At 36.6% G+C, this 23,908-nt stretch overlaps 1 protein-coding gene across 1 annotated transcript; it reads right to left on the reverse strand.

The window, feature by feature from the left end:
* Window positions 1-556: 556 nt before the first annotated feature.
* Window positions 557-23,198, reverse strand: rxfp2b (relaxin family peptide receptor 2b). The gene is made up of 18 exons (XM_077208164.1): window positions 22,979-23,198; window positions 20,070-20,207; window positions 18,405-18,482; window positions 15,621-15,726; window positions 12,231-12,302; window positions 10,466-10,537; window positions 10,055-10,126; window positions 9,269-9,340; window positions 8,930-9,004; window positions 7,540-7,611; window positions 7,071-7,142; window positions 6,881-6,952; window positions 6,691-6,762; window positions 6,318-6,389; window positions 3,968-4,197; window positions 2,545-2,955; window positions 1,489-1,707; window positions 557-1,266 (listed from the first exon to the last, which is right to left on the reverse strand). The coding sequence occupies exons 1-18, from the start codon at window positions 23,094-23,096 to the stop codon at window positions 1,022-1,024; spliced, it is 2,268 nt and encodes a 755-aa protein (XP_077064279.1). The 5' UTR covers window positions 23,097-23,198; the 3' UTR covers window positions 557-1,021.
* Window positions 23,199-23,908: the final 710 nt, after the last annotated feature.

Genomic DNA, 23,908 nt, shown 5'->3' on the forward strand with positions numbered 1-23,908 from the left:
CGATGCCTTTCTGCAGTTATAGTCGTAGCCTACTTAACAGTTTGAGTCACAAGGTGGCGGCAATTAAACTTTGGGATGAAAAAGGGAGAGACCGTAAAGTGAAAACGGGAAAAAAATGTTTTGCCAAAAATTAAACAGCTGTGAAATTAGAGTCCATTATACAAAAATATTTCACAAAATATTTTTTATAGTAGCCTAGTAATATTTTTTTTAACGTAATTCACCAGTTTGTTTACTCTAGCCTATTGGTGTACACCATTAGCGACTCTCTAATGCGCGTAATTTGAATTAAAGAAGTAAATAAGAACACAATAGTTGTAGTAATTAATTCCTGATTTTAAATATGTGATGTTACATTAACTAAAGCAGAGATTTCGTTCTTTCCCCATTCAAACAGATTACGGGGGCGTGGCCAAGATGATCCCCAGGTTGACTGACTTGGCTGATTCACATCACTGATGATGACTGATAAATACAGTATATGGCTAATATTAAACTGCTATGATGAATGTCATGATTGAATGGAAGTAAGATGTAGGTAGCTCCATTACTATTGCAAGTGAAACAGGATTTTTCTTTATTTATTTTTTTACACAAATACACACAAAAAAAGGAAACAACAATGTATACATCATATACATGTGTAAAATACAAATAGCCTGCATGCCCACTGTTGGCTGTTGCACAGTTTAAAAAACAACCAACCCTCTGTCAAATTAGAAACAATATCAGTGAATGGTCTTAAAACCTATTGACTAGCAAGGTTATAACTTTTTATGATGTAGGCTACTGCGAGTGTAGTGTCAGGCTATCTTGCACTTTGTTTTATCATTCTTGTCCAACCATAACATGTAGATATTTGATCTAATGTAGGTCTTTAATATGGCATCTGATTACAGTCAGTCCATGATTCTGTGATTAAGATCATCAGCAAAGAGGCTCTACCAGGCCATCGTCTCCTGCTCTCTGAAAACTGTAGAAACACTACAGAAAAATGCAATGTCCATAATATAGAATATCTTCATCTATAACTGCCATCTATGACTAAGATAGATGTCTGTGGGTGGTAGTAAGAAGACCTCGAGGGGTCCATGTAAATAACAGAGCTGGTGAAGCTCTTGCGGTCCTGTTTGAGTCTTGGCTGTCTATGGCACCATAAAAGTTCCACCTGCTCTCTGAAGAAACTGGTGGTCAGCGTGTACAGGATGGGATTCAAGGCACTGTTGATGGGAAGGATGAAGACCACCATCCATGATGTGATTGTTCCTGAGAGACATGAAAGATAAGAGTTTTTTCCTTTAGTAAAATATGGAGTGCATTATAGGCTATGTTTGTTTAGTAAGTCTTTTGTGTAGTTGGAGTAAAATCTGAGTGGCACTTATATATTACTCATATTAATATTTGTGAATGCATTTTTGCTTGTATACCTCTTCTATATGTAGCCTACGCACATTTTTTCAACATTTAATTTCTTAAGGACCAGCTAACCTGGTATGTTAACTTCCAGCAGGGAGAGGATTTTGACCAGGAATATGGGAATCCAGCAGAGGGCGTCAGAGAACACGATGAAGAAAAAGCGATGTGCCATAGCCACATCCCTGTGCAGCCGTCCACGCAGCTCTGTGGCATCGATGCCTGTTTTGTAGATGGAGTAAAACATGCTGGAGTAGGAAACGACAATGATGAGGAAGGCCACCAGGTTAAGTCCTACAAGTATAAACATAAAACTCTGATTGAAAAACAGCACAAAGCATAATGAAAACAGGTTAAGGCCATCTCTACTGTGACTAAAAGGTTTCTTAAAGCTGAGCATACAAGAAAAGGGAGGCTTGCAGACCTGGAGCAATCGTCCATAAGTAATAAATGTTGCAACGTAGCACGATTGCTGAACAACAATAACTATAGCAAATTATTTAATAACCGGCTCTTATATTCGTGTCATCTGGCTCATACTGTTCAGCCTCCCCCTTCTGGACGCATCAGGGTCTTCTAACTGCCTGTTACAGGTCTGCATCCTCCCCATTTAAGAGAATACAATTCAATGCGCTCGCTGGAAAATAGCGTTCATCAATTCACTATGGTTGGTTTCATTAATAAACGAGTGCCATCAACAGCAGCAGTTAACATAATGTGGCACAAAAAACAAGACATATTCTTCAGACTATTGAGGTTGAGACATTTCTCTGTTTTAAAGAGGCCATATTACACAATTTTTATCATTTTATTTTTGTCCACATTTGTCAGTCAAGGTTTCCTGGATCAAAAATAGCCCAAATAAAATTTTACATGATATATCAACAATCTTACAGACCCCAAACTTTTGAATGGTATAGGCTATTATTAACAACAACAAAAAATCCACTAAACCTGTCCAATAAATGTGGGCGGTCATGTTAATGTGACCAGAAAGGGAAAGAGACATTTTTGTTGCTTATTTTCAATAAATTATCTATGTGTGCTGGATTAGAGTAACTCGTTTAATTTCAAAGGACCAAGGAAAGCTATGACTACTTTAATCTATTTTTCACCATTGCCAGAACTCACCAAGAAAAATTCCAGTGGAATATCCCTTTGCAATGGGCTTTTCCAGACGTTCAGAGTGAAGAGGGAAACACACTCCATTGTGTCCGTAATAATTCCCAAACATGTCCTCATTAAGCAGAGGCACTGCAGCTATAGAGATACCCAGCAGCCATATAGAGGTCAAGACGCCAAATGTTTGGCACTTGCTTGGTCGCAGGTGGCTGAAAGGGAAAACGATGACTAGGAATTTCTCTATGGTCAAGTAAGTGAGCAGCATGACGGAAACCTCGGAGGACAGCATAGCCAGGAAGCCAATAGTACGACACTCCAGGCTCTCCATCCACAGCTTAGCGTTCTTGTTGTACTCGCCACGGAACTTCACATCAAAGACCCCCACAAAAAACAGATAGACCCCCATCAGGCAATCTGCACCTAGGGATAAATGAAGCATTGTGGTAAATAGCTTTAGCTATTACTCACCGGATACCAGAAGCAGAACTCATTAATGAACAAGTAGCTTCCTAAAAGCCCAGATTTACAATTTGGTCTTGTGCCAGAATGTTGGAGCATTTTCCTCCACATATAAAATGTTATTTTTAAAAGATAAATCACAACCCCAGCAGGCCAGAAATCAATTTTAATGAGGCATAGCAAAGGTGCGTGACCGAAGCACATGGTAATAACATTGCAGGCTAAAATAGAAGCCTTTCCCATGTCAAAAATGGGTGCATTGATTAATGGCACCAGCCCAGGAACTCCAGAGTTAGAATTGATTACTGAAGGTGATTGTAATAGAGAGCGAATCCTGTGTGAATGGAATTGTTACAGGTTTATAGATTTCCCATCCGATCACAACAGCCTTTCAAGCTGAATGTCAGGCGGGAGATTGTCAAAGGTGGGACACTTTGGTTAAAGGAGACAATCAGCAAGAGGACCTGGAGAAAAGGGTTTTTAAACATCTCAGGCAGTGCTTTTCCAGAACGAAATAATATTGTCAACTGCTCTCACACATCCCTTTCTGAATGCGGAAGGCATAGTTGGACCGAGTTCTTCAGTAAGACGAAACCCACATCATTTTTAAGATAAATAGAAAAATTAAGAGATAGCTTGCGATATGTAATATGCCTTGATGTAATTGAGAAGACATTATGGGTGCAGGAAGACTTATAATTTGAGAGCTTGGTGTCCTAGAAAACTGTTTCTTCTTGGAGTGCCAGCTGCTTCTGCTTGCGTCACATTGGTTTCATAACAGTCAGCCAATTATAGTACAAATAAGCCCTGAAAACAGATGTTTGTGCCCTCTGGTGTCATTAATGCTGGTATCTTAAAAGACTTGGCCTTTTAAGGATACATGCTTTTGACTCAGAATGTATCATAAAGCATATTTAGTGTTCAGTATAATGTGTATGTGGGCAATGGTAAAATGTATACGTCAAGTACTCACAGCACAAAACCTTGATGCAAAGGGCATGCAGGTTGTTCTCAGCCCGAAGGACAGTCCGCATCCCGATAACAAAGAGGTTCCCAAAGCAGGTGATAAAAGCCATGACCCACACCGACACACGAAGGACCACGTTAGCAAGCAGATCCTCAAAAGATGAGAGACCGTCTGAGTTTGGTTTACACTTCCGGACATGTGGGGTGTAAGAGCAGTACTGGAACTTCTTGAAATATCTGAGAAAAAAATTATATTTTAAAATGTTAATATTCATGTTATGTGAATTCACATTGATGTGTGTAATTTCTGTGATTCTAGTGGCACCTAACGGAATTGTAAAAAATAATTAACCTTTTTCATACAGCTGGTAGTAGTATTAACTTGTATATTATATTATTATAAATTAAACATTTAAATGTAAAAATTTGTGTTTATATTTTTTATGTTGATAGTAATTTACACGCTTTTAAAGGTGACCAGCTATTATTATGATATACAGTCAGTGGCGTAGCGGATGGCCACGGAGGCCACACACCACCACACCGAACCCAACCCCAACCCCCGCCACTGTATGCAGTATATAAAACATGTGTAAAAATTCAAGTTTTTTGTTGTGTGGGTTCCGGTGTCCGTGCCGGCATAGGTGTCCGTGGCGGTGCCCGTGCTGGTGCCGGTGTGTCCTTGCCGGTGTCCATGTCCATGCTAGTGCCAATGTATGTGCCGGTGCAAGTGTCCATATCCATGCCTGTGTCCGTGCTGGTTTTCCATGTCGTTTCCATGTTTCCATGTCTCCATGTGTGTGCTTGTGCCACTGTCAGTCCCGGTGTCTGTGCCCGTGTCCATGCCGGTGTGTCAGTGCCAGTGTCTGTGCCAGTGTGTCCGTGCCAGTGTCTGTGTCAGTGTCCGTGCTTGTGTCATGCTGGTACCGATGTCTGTGCCGGTGCCAGTGTCTGTGTCCATCCTGGTGCCATTGTCCGTGCCCATGGACACTGGCACAGCCCATGTCTCTGTCCATGCTGTCCATCCTGTCCATGCTGGTGTGTCCGTGACGGTGCCCGTGCCGGGTTTCAATGTCATTTCCATGATTCCATGTCGGTGTGCATGCCGGTGCCGATGACAGTGTCCATGCTGGTGCCCCGGTCCGTGCCGGGTTTCCATGTTTCCAAGTCGGTGTGCGTGCCTGTGCCGATGTCCGTGCCCGTGTGCCCATGTTGGTGTGCCGGTGTCCGTGCTGGTGCCGGATTTTATTATGTTTACATGTCAGTGTCCGTGCCTGTGCCGGTGTCCGTGTCGGTGTGCCCGTGTTGTCTTGAGCAGATAGTTGTCCTTAAAGGGATAGTTCACCCAAAAATGAAAATTATGTCCTTAATTACTCACTCTAATGTTATTCCAAACCTGTATTCATTTATTTTCTTGTGCTGAACACAAAATAAGATATTTTGAAGAATGTGAAAATAAATACTATGGAAGTCACTGGGGACAACTGTTTGGTTAGCCACATTCTTCACAATAACTTTTATTTTCAACTGAAGAAAGAAGCTTATTTGGGTTTAAAACCGAGTAAATGACAATTTTCGTTTTTGGGGGAACTATCCCATTAATGTTAATAAAACAACAAAAAACAAAGAGAAAATAACTCACTCCTCTGAGAACTTTAATACGTATCAATGTATAATTTATACTGAAGTCTATGTAGTGTTTTATTTTTAATTTGTTTATTTAATTTCTTTCTTAAATGCTTCTGTTAAATACACCTACTGTAGCCGAAAAAAATAAAGCCCTGTTTATTTCATTTGTGTATTATATGTTGTGCATATGTAATGAGTATCTTTGTTCTTATCTTTTAATAACAAAGAAAATGACAAAGATCTTTATTTTTGTGTTACCTTGTAAGGCTTTGTTTTTAAAATAGGGACATTAGTTTGGCTGTAATGCTCAGTCACTTGCAAAATAGTAAAACCAACATGAAAAAGAATTGTGATAAAATGGTGAATCGTGATTTTCCTGACAAAAATCGTGATATGATATTTTTGTCATATCGCCCACCCCAAGACCAGATAATTACAAGATGCAAGATTTGTATTGATGTAGCAAGTTGTGGCTGGTGTGCCAAAAAGTCAAGTTAAGTGGTGTCATAAATGTGTGCTGTTTTTTATTTTTATTTACTTGAAGCAAATGCTGTCTTTTCCCTTTATTTTCTTGTCAGTATGCACCAGAATGCCTTGTTTACATTTTAAAATCTCAACAAAAAAAAATTTAATTCTGCGATGCCCCCACACTACCCTACAAGGTTTTAATTTGTAAACCTTTTTGCAGGTCTGATTCAAAAAAATTCAAAGCAGAATGAGATACTCACATGTAGGAGAGATTATCCATGGTCCGGAACATGATTGTCTGGATATTTGGGATCTCCACTCCCTCCAGGCCACTGCAGAAACAGAATATTGACGTTTTAGTGTTCAAGAGTCTTTGGTTATTCCGCTGACCATTGTCCGGTCACCTGGAAGCTCTAAGCCTCAGTGAATACTACAATCTGGCACATAGCCTGGTCTAATGTTTGTTTTCTTGTTTAATTGTCAATATGCGCTTGAGCCCGAAACAAGCCCACACTAACACTAACTCGACTCCGAGAACAACCTTTGTTGTGTGGTTACCACAGCATATCAAATTTAATAGCATATATTGTTAAAAAAAATCTCATGAAAACCTTAGATCACGCTGTTACTTACAGAGACTGGAGCTGAATTAGGTGGTTAAATTGGCCTGGGTGGATGTGGTCCAGTGGGTTTTGGGACAGATTCCTACAGATGAGAAAACACAGCAGGCCAATAGTAAGTACATATATACTTTATAAAAATCTGCACCATATTCTCATATACATTTAGAATCAAATGTATTCATCCAACTGCTATTACTCACAGATTTTGCAATGAGGGTAAATCCGTGAAAATACTGATTGGCAGTTCCTTTATCAAGTTACTGGACAGATCCCTGCAAAAGCGACGAGGGCATGTCAAACGATAAAATAATTGATAAATCACGAGTGCCTTCTCTTTTTCCTTATTTCCATGCACACACTCATTCACAACAATGTTTCATTGTCACTCACAGGTCTCCCATCATGCGCAGGGATTGGAAGGTTTTCTCCGGCAAACTCTTGATGAGATTGGACCTCAGTGACCTAAAAAGCACCAATGATGAGAAAACTAAAGATCAAAAACCTCACTGAAAGGGCCCTGATTTGGAACTTGTCAGCTTAACTTTTTATCAGCTTTAGCTTAAAATAGAGAAACTGACCTCCAAGAGCATACTCTATGACTTAGTACTTCAGAATTACATACAGTGGGCTCCAAAGTTTTGAGATAAAACTGAAAATATTCAAATTGATATGCTGATAATATAATTCGTACAGAAAGATATTGTATTACATTTTCAAAAGAATACACAATAGAATATTTAAACTATGTTGTAATCGTAACTAGACATCTAAATGTCATTCTAATGAAATTTAATGACTAAAGTGTTGCTGTTCACTTCTCTTCAGCTGAATAATGAACACCGTATTTAATAATACTTACAGCACAGCAAGATGTTCACAAGCGAGTAAAGTTGACAAGCCCAACGTCGTAATACGATTCCCCTCAAAATCCCTTTAAGAGAGCATGTCATAAATTGATGAGTAAGAATTAATAATGCAAATAAAAATGCTGGATATACAAAATTTCAGTAAATATAATACAGGCATGTTGACATGTACATGTGACATATATACACAATATTAAAAGGTAGCATGACAGCTGAAGGCCTAAGACTATTTGGTTACACCTAGAAAGACGTCGGCATATCAGTGAAATCCAGCCTCATCCTGTTGCTCTTGGCAGTCAAAGACGGACACCATGGCCAAGCAGAGAATAACACTGCATTAGCAACAGAGTACATACTGTTCTTGTACTACACATAGATGAGAGCAAGAAGGATGAGCCCCAGGTAGCATTCAAACCTGTCCTGGATCTTAAAAGAGCCAAAAAAACTAATGCTGCAAGAAGAAATGCTACAAATGTACACTATCCGCAAATCTTGAAACTGTTATGTTGAATTTAAATAAACGTATGTCTCTACATAAGAACGTTTGGGGTGTGAGTGTGTGCAGGTTAAGTTGTAGAGCAAAACGTTCAAGTATTGTTCAAGTATTGTCACGTTATGTTTACCACAGATCTTATTTTACTCATAAATTGAAAAACCCCATTATAAAACCCCATAGGGAAATCTTGAGGGAAACATGGGCGAATTAGTTTTCCGAGTTTTTCCGTCATCCCTGTAGCACTCTATTCAGTTCTTCATTTTTACCCATGGTAAATTAACTTGTAAATTATTTTAAACTTGATTTCTTTCAAAGCACTTTCAATTTCCAATTTGTATAAAATGAGCTATATAAATAACAAAAAATATACCACTGAATATTACGATTTCTTAATTGTACTCTGAGTTACAGGCATGCCAGCGTAGGGGACAAAGCCCATAAAAAGTGCTTCTCCCTATTTTTGAACTATCTCCATTGGTATAATGCAACAAGGATTGCTAAAGACAACTTATTTTACTAATAGACCTACCTATCTATTTGTAAAAATAGAATAATGATGCTGCCATCTTTCTAAAGCTAATTTCTCTGGTGAAATTTTTCACTTTGACCCCCTCTACAAAATAGTGGATTACTCAATAAACAAAATATTTATCCATGGCATTTGATATTTTGACTTTCATTACTATTTATGTTTGTCTTTCTTCAGAAAAAAATATTTAAAAAATGTGACCTCTGGTTGAGTTGTCTGGTTGAGTTGTCTCCCAGCTCTGTTTCAAACATGATTTGCCTCGCTAACAGCATCTTCCTAACTGAACTGAATTCAAAATCCTGTAGGCTGAGCCATGACAGCTATAGCTATAGTAAGTAAAAGAGAAGTGGATACTTACAGCCAGCTGAGTACGGGCATATGGGTGCAGAGCTTGGCGGGGGGGAGCTGTTCTAGAGAGGTATTTACCATTGACCTGTACAGATGTTTAGATGAGGTGAGCCACAACATCACAACCTCATATAAACATTTAAAACTAAAGTGCACAGACTTAAATCATTTCAAATGCAAATATATTTTTCAGAATAATATTTTTTGTGACTAAAGCAACATGGGTGAAAATATACAGTAAAATGCATTGATTCTGAAGAACAGCGCTTCACACACAAATAATGGGGTTTATTTAAACAAAAGAAGGAAATGAAAAGCACTTCATGAACGATGAAGGATGAAGACTTACAAGAAGAAGAGGGAACTCAGACCAGTAAATGTGTTGGCTGTAATTGTTGTTATGGGATTGTCATCCAAAATCCTGAAGATAAAATAACATTTAAAAACTTGCAAAAATGTTCCTAAACCATCAGCCAAACTAATGGACTTATTCATTTAATAAATGAATAACTCGTAGATTCAGTGCCGATACAATACCATTTAAAAGTTTGGGGTCAGTAAGATTTTTTAAATTTATTTTTTTAAAGGAAATTAATATACTTCAGCAAGGATGCATTAAATTGATCAAAAGGTACAGTAAAAACAATTTAAAATATAATAATATTTCACAATATTACTGTTTTTATTGTAACTGCACTGCCAATGTTTTGATCAAAAATACAGCATTGTTGAGCTTAAGAGACCTAATATTAACAACCCTAAATTGTAATAACATGCTATGAATTTTTTATCTAACATACTACTACAAAAAAGTTCATTTAGTTGTATTAATACAGATTTTATTCTCGGTCAAAATATTCATTATGTATTGTGTACTTATGCACAAAAATTGAAGTTAAGAACAGGCATCTACTGCTGTTGCAAAACATTTTAGATATAATGTCTATATGACTTATGTAAACAACTAAATCATCAGGACTTTGGATGTTGGCAGTTTAATTTAAGTATTATATAGCATATATATATAAGCATATATATACTGTGTATATATATATATATATATATATATATATATATATATATATATATATATATAAAACAACAACCTTTACAGCTTGTTTATGTTTGTACTCACAACCACTTGAGTTTATGAAGATCACTGAAGACTCCAGGAGAAAGCAAGGAGATGCAATTCTGGCTCAAAGATCTGCAACACAAAGAACAAGAAATTATGTTGAGCTTTACTCAGAATGAGGGAAGTTTTAACAAAGACAAAAAAAAATAGTTTCGGGATATTCACTGAATTGAACTTTCATAATTGAGGAACTTTAAATCTGAATTAAGCTGAATAATAACAGAATGACTATACAGCTGCTTTACAGCAGAATCTGATTGTGTTTCATCATTAATACTTTCCAGTTTATTATTGTGAAGATGCTTTGAAACAATCTCAGTGTTATTAAAAAAATAAGGGTGACTTGACTATTCCCCTGTTTAATGTGGGGGGAAAAAATTACATTTAAAAACACACAAAAAAAACACTTACAGTTTTTGCAGCTTATATAGTCCACTAAAAGCGTGAATGGAAACAGTGAGAATGCAATTATCCTGGAGAAACCTGAGGAAGAAGAAAAAAACAATCAGCAATTTGGTCAACTGCTGGTTGTGTTTAACAGGTTAACCAAACTGATTATATATATATATATATATAAATCATGTTTGTTGAAGGAGGGACTCGTCCCCTATAGACTAAAATATCATAGATAAGCAATTTTGACTGGTTTTTGGATTGCTGATTTGCATTTACATGAGAATAGACTGCCTCACTGTGTTTCTGACCAACGCCTGTACCTTGACCACAATTTCAGCATGCCTCTATCCTATTCTTTATTTATCTTTAATAAATCTCCGCAAATGTATTCCACCTCCCACATATCACAGAATACTTCAACAACTAACATTCATAGTCATGCCATCCTTTGCCATCAGTACTGTATCCAAAACTAATTGTCCCCAACTAAAAAAATTAATCTAAGAATGAATAAATATCTAAAAATTGGAGGCGCTAAAATGAGTTTTATGCAGCTTCCACATTCTGTGTCTGTGACGTGAGCGTCATCACATTGTAACTGCACAAGTACGTTGTGTTTTCAAGCTGACAGTATCTGCTGGCTCTTTACAGAAAATATAGTAATTTTTGGGTCACCTACGATGTTATTATGTTATTACCTTTGAATTATGAATTAGGGAATGGGCCATTGTTAATTAATCATGGAATGTATAATGTATAATTTACAAAGAAGAAAAATCCACATAGAACAGAACCTAAACATTGAAGTGTAGCTACACACAGCTCTAATGGTAACAGTGCCGTTTCTGAGACACAACACATTGTTAATGTATAAATGCTGTTCTTTTGAACGTTTAGAAATTAACACAGTTTCCACAAACAAAAATCAGCAATTGTTTTCAACATTGATAATCAGCATAAATGTGAATAATATGATGATTTCTGAAGGAGTAATGGACACTGAAAATTCAACTTTTCCATCACAGGAATAAATTACATTTTAAAATATTTTAAATTGTTATAATATTTCACTATATTACTGATTTTACTGTGTTTTTGATCAAATAAATGCAGCCTTGTGAGCAGAGACTTTCAACAACATTTTAAAAAAATCTTATATTCCCCAGACTTATGAACGGTGTAGTGTTCAGATGACAAAATCTTAATCATGACTTCTTTACAAAAAATATTTTATGAAAATTATTTGTAAAAAGGAAAAACATTACTCTCTATTGGTGTAATGCTGATGTCTTTTGACAATAAATATCTACAGTACTGTAAGTGATTGTGGCCACTATCCTCACACCTGTCAGTGTGTACTACTAGAAAGCATTAATCACCATTGAGCGACACATAAAATCCCAGCTTTAATGGCATGCTATACAGAAACCTGCCAATACTGAGATTAACAATTGCAGCAGCAAGCTCAATTTAAACGAAGGTGACCATGGCCTCATCATAAAAGCTTCTGTGGATTCAACAGAAAGCTGATCATAAACGTTAATCAATTTCATGCAGGAACCAATAGTTTTTGTACCACATAAAAAGGCATTGGCTGTACAGGTTGACAGCTCCATTATACAAGCCTCTGTGTTGATTTGCGGCTTAAGCAAAGCATCTCCTTAGTCAATGCATACCAAAGTTGTCTTCAGCAGGTCTTATGAAATCAATCACTATGCATGTGACAGAAATTATAAGTAGCTTGTATGGATCAGAGGAAATGAAGCTTATTCATACTTACAGCCTCTGTAGTTGTATGTACTTGATGAAGGCTTTATCGGGTAACATGCGAATCTCGTTGCTCTTCAATGATCTATCCAAAAGCAACACAAACAGCTAATTAAACACTCAGTAGTGTTTCATTTGTGTATGCTGAAGAAAATAAATGATAAAGAAAATGTGTTTATAGCTTACTGATACTGTCTTTTGTTTAATCCAATGTATTTTGCACACTAAAGGTCTTTCCACTCTTCAAATTTTTAAGCTGTGTCATGTTTGCATGTTTGCATGTTTGACTGAATATACTTTTCAGACTAAAAGTTTGTAAGAATAAAACAATCTATTTTTCATTCAAATAACGCATTTCCCGTTATTGCCATGTGTCAATGTGACGAGAAGCTGCTCACTGTAGAGTGGAGCTTATGTGTAGCTCCTCCTCGCTAGAGATCCAGCAAGGAGGAGCGAATGTAATTTGGGCCTGATGGGAGGAGCTAGAATATCCAACCAAACCCTAACCCTACCCACAACTCTATCCCTCCCTCCACCCCATTAGACATTCAGAGAGGAGGAGCTGGTCGTCATTTAACTCTGCAGTGAATACCACTTGAACATGTCAGTGTCGTGAAACGAAATAGGGTCCGCGAAAGTTTCTTTGACGCAACACGCTTCAGTGGGCAAGATTTCTGATTGGTTGTTTATTTCTAAACAGCCGGCCGTGGGGTTGCCAAGTCCACGTTTTCTCGCGGAATTTGGCTACTTTTAAACTGATTTTTCCCTGTGTCCCACTTTTTTTATTTTTTGTCACGTTGGTTAAAGGTTGTTTAGTTTTGTGAGGGAGTACCACTGGTAAAGATCCTTTGAGCCCCTGCGAGCTCTTTTATGAAAACAGACTGTTTATGATTTCTACTAGCCCTATATAGTGATTTTCAAGTTGAAATTTTGTATAACTCACCTCACCTTATTATTGGGTTATGTTTTTTTTAGCTGCCTTCACATGCTATCAGAATGCCAGATTTGTCAGCAAGCTGATTATCTATATAATGCGGTGAATGTTTATATGGTTGTCAACGAATGGGAAGCTACATTTTATTCAAAATTAAATATATATTAAATACATTTTGGCTAAAAATAAAATTTCAAGGAATTGCCCAAGAAATAGGCAGGAATGTCCTCCACTATTCCTGTTCTTTCTGACAACAAAGTAGGCCACTTAAAGGTCTCATATTGTCAAAAATGAAATTTCCTGATATTTTCATGATAACAGAGGTCTAGGGGCTATGTAACTAATCCACAGACAAATGCACACAGCCTGCATAAAGTAGCTGTGCCTTTTCATGTGCCGTTGTGACTTTCGTAAAAATGTGATGTCTGAACTACTCAGTCACCGCCTTCAGTCTCCACCCCGAGCTCAGCCCACCGTCCACCCTCCTTCTGCCCAAACCCAGACAACATCATCGCTGAGCAACAACAACACGGAAACATGTCGAGAAAATGCTGTTCAGTCGATGGATGTAGAGACCTGCACTCCCGCGGGACCAAAGGCAACAGAGTGCGGCGGGACTAGATTTGATGGCCGAGTGCGGGCGCGGGCGGTAAGGTACTCGTGTGTGTGCTGGTTGCGGGAGAATAAAACCATCCGCGGAATCGCGGGACTCCCGGAAAATAGAAATATCTAAAAAAAAAAAACATCTAAAAACAAATAAACTGTTATTCATATGTTGCACAAAAGCAAAAAAAAAATCACTGCTGTTATCTGTGCAATTATAATATAATAAAATAAAATACCCAGCAGAGAAGTGATATGAACATGTATTGCTTAAAGGGTAACTGTGCAGTTTTTTTTAGCTTAACTCAACAGCTTCGGAGTCATTGGAATGGTTATATGACTTTTATAGACTTTTAAGTTAACTATAGAAGACATTAACTCAATCAAACTTGGGTAAATTCATCAAAACATTATCCAATTAATCGTTACTGAAATCGCAATGGTAATCACTTAATATTTCTGTAGTAGGCTATGGCCAAACAGCGTAGTAGATAATTCATAAACTCATACATAAAGGAATGTGCATGCTCATGCCTCAAGTCTACAGCAATAAGATTGCTGTTTTATAAACCAATAAAATCGGGTGTGAGCGGAGCGACACGTGTCGCCCCGCCCCAATCGTCTAGACTGCACTCTGGGGTTATTCGAACTCTTCAGTCAAGTCAAAGGGGTAATTCATCAGCCGGAAACTGAAGCCTCCCTGGGGGCCGCCGTTGTAGCAGACCATCACCTGCTGTTAGCATTTCATTGACTCCCATTCATTTTGGCATCACTTTGACAGCAAATAAGTTTACATCTGAGGCGTCCAAAGACTTCATTTGTCCATTATTTATTTCTAAAGAAACATGACAATGTATAAAAGGCTCCATTACTTTGTATCTTACGTTATGGTCCCGTAGAAGCCGTTTTTGTAAAAATAGGCTAACGATTACCACGTGACTCTCTTTAGCACAATAGAGAAATTACCGTATAGACGGGAGGAGAAGCTCACAGACAATCTTTTACTGTCTATGAGGCAATCGGGGCGACATGGAGGCATATAGTCAAGGGAGAAGCCCAAAGATAGAGTTATACGCACTACCAAGCGTGCCGCACAAGCCCTGAAAAGTGAAGCCAAAGTGTCTCGATCGCCCCCCTGTGACTGGTCCTAGTATAGCTCATAAACCCCGCCTCCCCATGTTATTCAATGGGACGTGAGACCAACTAAACAATTAAATTACACTTCACATATCTTTTTTCCAAAGATAGTTTCTGTCATTTACTGTAGTTTTCATCACGCTGATGTAATTTCAAGTGTTTGTTTTTAAAATAAGTTTGTTTTTAGTTAGTTATTTGATGCTATAAAAACGGAGCTGTGGCGTACATGATTGACAGCTGTGATTGACAGGTTCTCTGAGCAAAGTAGTCACTGAAGCAACAACGCACTTTTTTTCGGGATCTTTGGAGGACTGAGGAGATTGGTGCTTTAAATTTAATATCTAAATTTCTATAATTAATTATAGATTATATGCTTACGATTAATTCAGCCAGAGTGAGGGCGGGACCAGAGCGGGACGTTGATTTCGCGGCTTTACTTCCTGCTCACTACTGCGTATGTCTGGTCCCGAAATCGCAACTGCGCAGACTCAAGACCCAAGATGTCAGCGCGATATCGGGACAATGGCGGCTTCACTTCTCGCCAATGGAAGAGAACGAAGGAGCGTCGTCCATCTTTTTTTACAGTCTATGCGCACTACCGGCACATTCGGGAACTTTTTTCTAGTTCAAGTTCATTCTATGACGTTGGGCCGGTTGTGCGTATTTAAAAAAAAAAGTTAAAAAAAAGTACATTTTGACTACACAAATTTGCAATGGAAAGCTGCGTACAGGAAGGTAACATTCGCTGACACCTGCGGAACGGATCTCAAGCTGACATGCACACAGTGAATCTCATTGTTAATGCACTGGCAACGATCAGGATACTGCTCCACTTCTGCAAGGCAGGACAGGAAAGAGATATAACGTTACACACAAACATACACTCATTCAAATTCAACAGTTTTGGCAATAAGTGCAGTGACAACCAAAATATAGTTAAAAGTGAACACTGGTTTACATTGTTGAAAGTATATTAAAATTAATTTGAAATTAGGTTATATATCAAATATATTTCAAAGTTTAAATATGAGTTGACCTTATCCACCTTTTTCCTATGCCCCATGATGCTTTTCACGAATTATGGAAGTATACTTTCGTTAAACGTAACAATTAGCAAAAGGTTAGCTGTATGAATGCAATAATAAGCATTTTCAAAAACTGAGTAGACTACAGTATGACATTATTCTACTCACCCTTTAACCATCGAACATTACAAGTAAATTTAAAAGTTAAGCATAAACAAATCACTACAACGGACAATGAAGCTAACGTTACCCCAAAAGCTTGATTAGCCTACTTCATATTTTAACCTTTAGAAATCAACATGAAAATAACTGATTTGATTACTTACATCAAGACAAACAAAAAAATGTATTACAAGTTTTTTTTAAATTGTTTGTTAACAGGGACAAGCGGTGCATAATCTTATTACATATGTCTAATTTGCATTAATACCACAACAAATCTAAACATTGAGTATAGCAGGTGAAAATGTCTTGTTGAATCTTGTTGACATATAACAGTAAAAGACTTACTGTTAAGGTCTGAATGGAACACATTTAGGCTACCCATGAACATTAATACATAGAGGCAGGACAAAGTACTTTAGAAACCAGCCTTTATTAATTGTTATTGCAGAGTTGGGGTTTGGGCATTGAGTGCATTGTGTACGTAATTTGATTTTTTGATCCAGACACTTTTTATTTTACCTACCTTTTGTCTTCTGCATTCTCCGAGTCCTTATCCATGTCTCCTGTTCTTCCCTCAGACTCATCCCCCAGAAACAGTCCCACGGACCCAGCCCCAAACTCCATCTCTACAATAATAATTAATAAAGGCCGTTTTCACCATTTGTCCATGTTGACAAACAATTTAAAAAAAACTTGAAATACATTTTTTGTTTGTCTTGATGCAAGTAATCAACTCAGTAATTTTCATGGCGATATCTAAAGGTTAAAATTTTTACCTTGTTCATGTGAGAAAAATAATGTATTAATAGTCTATATTTGGGTCTTTTTCCAAACTTTCCCCTAATGGGATTCTTCTGGGCTTTTTTTAGGACATATTGAGGATACAAAATCAGTTGAGTTTGCTTCTGCTGCAATTTGTTCAACATTTTTTCATAAAATGACTGGACTATTAATGCACACTAAACCCACTATCCCATCATGCATTATGTTCGGGAATGCTTTATGTGCCCCGAGTTCGCGAGATGTCGAGGAAAAAATTGCACTGTACTTTAATTAATTATATACATATAATTTGGTTGTAAAAACATTAAGGGTTGCACATTTTATTGGTGCGAAGATGAGTATGGTATGTGTAGGCCTATTTTGTACAATTTGTAGCCTACATATTTTACGAGGTGATTTCAGATTTCAACTGGTTTATTCTGGTTAACTGGTTATTTGTTTTTTTCTCTTATGGCAAATCTTATCATAAGAAATATTACTTTCTTAATCTGCTTCTTCTGTTAGCTAAATTTAGTATTCATAAATGTAAATTTGGAGGAAACGAGCCTTTGTTTTTAATTTTTGAAAGCAGAAATTCAACAATACCTAAACACAATATTCGGTTTGAAAAATAAAAAAAGCTGCCAAATGCGTTTCAATCTGTAAACATTTTCACATTCTTGTTTAACATTTAAGTTTGTCACTGTTTCTGTGTATGTCTTTTTATGTTTGTTTATTTGGTTTACTCATTGTACCCCCTGATAGTTGTAATTCTTAAAAAATGAATAATAATATTTTCTTATTTTAATTTATTGAAAGTAATCAATAATAAAATAAAAAAAGAATAAAAAGAAGAAGAAGCTGCGCTGGCTGAGTTCTCCGGCTACTCTCGAATCGCTCTCGCGATACTTTGATGGCATACGTCACAGTCACGTGGCGTCAGCACTGTATCAACTCAGACAAATTTTCTAACGAAAGATTCTTTGTGCGTTCCAGTGAATTATTCATGGGATAGCTATATCATAAATTATTTCGAGATTGTAGACCACAAATGTGCAGTATATGCTATGTAGTCTTTTTTTCATACTGTTACATTGGAACACAAAGGAAAAACAAAAAATCATGAGGAAAAGAATCCAGCGACTGAAAGACCTCTTGCTATGTTATACCATATCACAATAACATATTAAGTGTTATGTTATTCTCCTAAATTCATAAAAGTACATTTTATAGCTCATTCAGTCCAACTGACGGATAATGATTATTTGTAGTGCAACCTTATGATTTTAAATGATTTGTTTCAGTCTTTTTGAGTGGAACTTCTACAAACCGGAAGTGCCTTCCATAATCTAAAATGCAGCATCGTTAGGAAAAATGTGGATACTGAACTTCTATTGAAAGTGACATTCAAAATTGCACTTGATATATTTGGCATAGGCCTAGTTTAGGCGAAGTTTGTACTAATACAAGGAGCACTGTCTAGAACTGGACTGTCTAAATTGTGTTTTTGCAAAACAGCAAGCTCAAGAGGTTAAGGGTTAGGTATTTGGTGTATATTTACGGCACTCTGTAGAAAGCTCTTGTGGATAAACCCTTTTAAATGTCTGGTCGAAGAGGTCTGCCCAGCCACTGTTATCCCCTTCAGAGAGATGGACAGCGATGAGATAGACGTCAACATGAGACGAGCACACAAACACATTCACACAAAACACATACAGACAGGCATAAGTTCATAATTGATAAAACAATGATAAGATATTGTATACATTTTACTATATATATATATACTGTAGATCAGTCTATAGGGGCTAGTTGTCACTATTTTTACACTTTTGTTCAGGACCATGTTTATCTTGGGAAAAGACACAGACTTCTTCTTGGCTACAAAACATGCAACTGATCATTTCCATCATTATGATCCAGGATAACATAAAAATACAGACTTAAAAACACGCTGACCTTTTGTCCCACTACTGGGGCATGTTGTCACAGTGTAAACCAAACTTAAAACACAACCAAAGTTGAACAAAGTGCTTTACAAAGAAGCACAAGAAATAAAAATAATATACATAGGCTACTGTATATACCAAACAAGCCTAAATAAGTAATAATCAATCAATATTATAAAAGAGAAACCCAGGATAACAAACTATAGTAACAAACTAAAAATACAGACAGATGGGGCATGCCTAATAAAGGGAGGAAGGCTATTTCATAGCTTTGGTCCAACAGTTGCGAAAGCGCGATCACCACGTTTTTTTATGTTTTACTCTAGGAACTGTGAGAAGACACAAGGTCACAAGATCTCAGGTTTCTAGAAAGAGTGTATGGAATCAAGAGATCAGTTAAATATTGAGGTGCCAAATTATTGAGGGCTTTGTAAAAAATAATACAATTCTAAACTCAATCCTATACTTGACAGGAAGCCAGTGCAGGGATATTAAAATTGGTGTTATGTGGTCATATTTCACTTCCCTTAAAGCAGTCTAACTGCTACGTTTTTATCCAACTGCCTTCGAGAGATGGAAGCCTGAGAAATGCCACAGTAAAGCAAATTACAGTAATCAAGCCTAGATGTTACAAAAGCATGAAGGGCTGTTTCAAAATTGCTCCTTGATGAAAAGGGCTTAACTTTACTGAGAAGCCGAAGTTGGTAAAAGCATGACTTGACAACAGCTGAGATCTGTTTGTCAAACTTTAAACTGGAGTCAAATAGAAAGCCCAGATTCCTTGCACACTGTGTAGGGGGTGAGGAAGCCAAGATCAAAATCAAAAACACAGTTTTCCTTGGGGCCAAACATAATAAACTCAGATTTGTTTTCATTTAGGTGTAAAAATAGCTTGAAAGCCATGACTTAAGTTCATACAGGCAATCTAAAAGTGACTGAAGAGAATATTTATTATTGCGTTCCAAGGGAAAGTAAAGCTGGGTATCATCGGCATATACAGTAGATGAAAAGAGACTTTTTTTTTTTTTAAATAGATGCCAGGGGGAGCAAATACAAAGCTCGGATCAGAAGATATAGCCTTCGTTGTCCTTGTGCATCGATGAGCTTTGGGAGCCCAACATCCTGTCGGCAGTTTATGGTTTGTCCCTCTTCGGATCATTTTTGGTTCACTACTGCTGACCGCAAGAAACCCACAAGCCTTGCCGTTTCGGAGATACTCTGACCCAATATATATATAAGCTATATGTGAGATGTCTGTATTTGTAAAAAGCTCTTACCACAATTATCTTCGTCAGCTCCATTGGGACAGTCGTTTTGTCCATTGCAGTGCAAAACCTGTGGCAGACAAACGCTCATATTGCCACATGGAAAGTGACCCAGCTGACAGTCTTCTGAAGGCCTGCGCTCCAGCCCTGCTGCTGGGACAATATACAAGTAAGAAATCACTTCAAACACTTCATGCTTATGCTAATCTTCTGCTTTCAAATGTTAAGGCAAAATGCAATTTAATAATGTCGCTCACATATAAAGATCCAGTCGGGTGGTATAAATGCAGCTATAAAACTGTCTTTCTTGTTTTTCTTCCAAGACCTTGGGCATAGGTTTGCATGTGATTATTACAACAACTTTTATATGTCAATACTGAACTATAATGACATTATAGTTTATTGAGGATATTGAGTCTTGTAAGGCTTTAGTAAAAAACATGAATGATAAGCACTCTGTAGCAATTTTCCTGTGATCCAAACCTTCGTTTAACCCTGTTCGCGTGGTGGTCAAAATTACTGTTTTTATTTATTTATTTTAAAGAAATAAATTTACTATATACAAAATTGTATGGGACTAAATTAATTTTATTGTAGTAGTTATAATACATTTATTCAGTTTTTGAACATAGACCTGAAAATGAAATTTTCAACGTAAACTTTCCTAAATATTTACTGTAATGCTTTGGAGCACAGGTCTAAGTTTGGTCTCTTTTTAAAGATGACAGATTATTGGCAGATTATTACTAAAAAGTTTTAAAAAGTGAACTTAAAAAATGTAATAGAATTTTACATTTATTGTTATGGAAACTGCACAACATTTTTTATATGAAATAAGTATTTTCAAAAACACATTTTACTCTAAAACTGTGATAAAATCAAAGCCATAAATCTAAACAAATTGTGTTGGAAACTTGACCTTAATATCTCAAAAAATAAAGAAAAGAAAAGAGATCTCAGTAAGATTTTGTTTGGGTGCAGAACCAGAGGGTTAATCAGACAATGCTAATCTAATCTGCTTTCCAAATGCCTTGAGAAAAGGGACAAACTGTGCAGATTGTCAAAAATAAATACATTTTCTTTTGAGTGTTATATAATAGACTCACATGCTTCAGAGACAAGAACATTAGGTTGGAATATTCATATGAGTGCAAATCTGAAATGCAAATCTTCTTTTGAATGTGATACAGCTGTAATTACAGGTGTAAAATAGAGAGGAGGAGAAGAGAGAGATATCAAATCATAAACAGATACATTATAATATAGATTTCTTAAACATATAATACTTAATCATGTAGGCAAAAATACATTTGAGAGAATTTGATGAATTTAGTCAGGGTAAATTTTCCATGACCTCTGTAAAGTGTCTTGTAAACTCTTTGTTTAGTAACTGTCTTGGAATGTCTTCAATAAGAACTCAGCGTTCGAGTTTTAGACAAGACTTTGTGCCATCTGTGAAATCACAGGGAAAATAAAACAGCTTGCTGTCCCTTCTAGGATCTTGTACTGTAATGCCTAATGTCAGCTTCTGATCTACGAGCAGAAGGAGATGGACAAAATGTTTTAAACGATATATACAATCTGACTTTTGATGGAGCCTGAAATTACACAGTGAATCACACCATGTTCATTCATTTGGCCCGAGGAGAACTGAGCCTGGTTTCTTCCAAGGTTTTTTCTCTCTCGCCATATGCGTCACCTAATAGAGTTTAGGTCAGTTATTTGGTTGAGGTTTATAACAACCTTAATATTCAGTAATATTATCAATTTGAATATTTGATGAAGTTTCCATCTGCAATGAAACAATCTGTATAAAGCATTATATAAATAAAGGTGACTTGACTACGAGCCTAACAATCAATACTACTTGAATTGTAATTTTATGAATTGTATAAATCTCTATCAAATGTAGCCTATTTGGTTTTGGTTCGGTTGGAAGTTTATTAACCAACATTTTGAGGGAATCCCATCTTCCCATGTCACACAGAATAGCCTACACTCTTAAAAATAAAGGCTCAAAAAGGGGGTTTTCACAGTGATGCCATAGAAGAACCATTAGTGGTTTCACAAAGTACCTTTTCAGTGAACCGTTCTTAAAAGAACCACTTTACTATTATTATTATTATTATTATTTATATTATTATTATTATTTATATTATTAAAGAACATTTGAATGATCCAAAGAACCTTTTCCACTATAATACAACTACACTATAATTACTACACTATAAATACACTATAATTACAATAAAATCCCTTTTATTTCAAAGACTGTAGTTGGATTACTGCCTGTTCCTCAAGAGCAAAACGCGAACACTGGCCTAATTTATAGCAACATTGCCAAGAATAGTGATATAGATATACTGGGCTGTGATACTGGGCTGTGATAGGTATTTCATATTAGTGACTGATAATGACTATTCATATAGGCTACAAATCTGATTTTATTCTAATTAATTTGGTATTTATAATTGTATTCACTTGATGCAATTAAGTCCCAACCTAAGCCCTTGACGTGTCTCTTGTCATGCAGAATAGTTTTACACCCCTGTTCTTTAAACACCATAACCATACATGTCCAGTTTAGGCTACAGCAGCAATACTGTAAATAGTATCTCTCTCAAGACTATTCATCATCCCTTAAAACTAAAATGTATGTAGCCTAACATAAACTTATCAAATCCCAACAGCAGAAATATACATTTTTAAAATTTTGGATTTCAGTGTTCAACAAAATTTGGTACCGCACAATTTACAATTTGTATAAATATAGGCTTAGGCTAACATAAATACGGGAGGCTACACATTCAATTTACAGTGAAACGAATAATATGATAATGATATTTAACTGAGGACACCAACAAATAACTTTATTTTATTTTATTTAAGATGACCCAGCTGTGTCTTTTATAATTTCTTACCTTTGATTGTTGTTATCGATAAAGTGAACGATATCCATATCAAACATAAATCCAATGTAAAAAAGCCCAGAGCAGCAGAGTGAACCGATCTCATTGTGGCTTCGTGCCAGTCGTACATGCCCACATAAATCCAATTAAATTGTATCCAAACACTGAGCTGGAAAAAAAATCACGATATCTGTCTTGACAGCTTCCTTTAGTAAGAAAAAAATAGAGCGCGTTATTGTGTGAATGAACGAGCAAAGAGTCTCACGGGCAATTCAAAATCAATCGTATTGCCAGAGAGTGATTTTGCGTCAATACAGGTGAAAACCTGTCACATTTTACAGTGCAAAAGTTTGTCCGGCGGGAGAGAGAGAGAGAGAGAGAGAGAGAGAGAGAGAGAGAGAGAGAGAGAGAGAGAGAGAGAGAGAGAGAGAGAGAGAGAGAGAGAGACTCTGCTGTGCGTCAGCCTCATCGTGTGTGGTTACTAACCTGTAGCCAGTTGTTCTGTTCATCTTTTCATAACATTTACATAAAAACGTAGAGATTTGTCTAATTTGAAACGGAAAGGTAAGACTGATTAACCCTTGGCTTCGCGTGCAGCTTACCATAATATTAACAATATTAACCAGTTTTAACCAAATTAACCAGTATAAACCAAATTTATAATTATAAATTATAAATCTATCTATCCATCTCTATATCTATCTGTCATTAATCTATTACCCAAATTATTATGCAAGTGACATATCAGTAGGATTTCAGTAAACATTCAGATTTTAGTTTTTTAAAGAAAGTGTTTGTTTGTTATTAATCTCAGACAGGTTTGTTAATTAGTTTGCCAGGTCTTCTTAGGTAAATGGAAAACCTACTTAAAGAGGTTTTTCCACATTATTAAGCAAATCACTGCAGCTGTCATGCAATATGGGGAGGAGGAAAGATCTTTTT

The sequence above is a fragment of the Siphateles boraxobius genome, unplaced genomic scaffold (genome assembly GCF_051911475.1).
Source record: "Siphateles boraxobius isolate OS27281-9 unplaced genomic scaffold, OSU_SipBor_1 6, whole genome shotgun sequence".
Classification (NCBI taxonomy): Eukaryota; Metazoa; Chordata; class Actinopteri; order Cypriniformes; family Leuciscidae; genus Siphateles; species Siphateles boraxobius.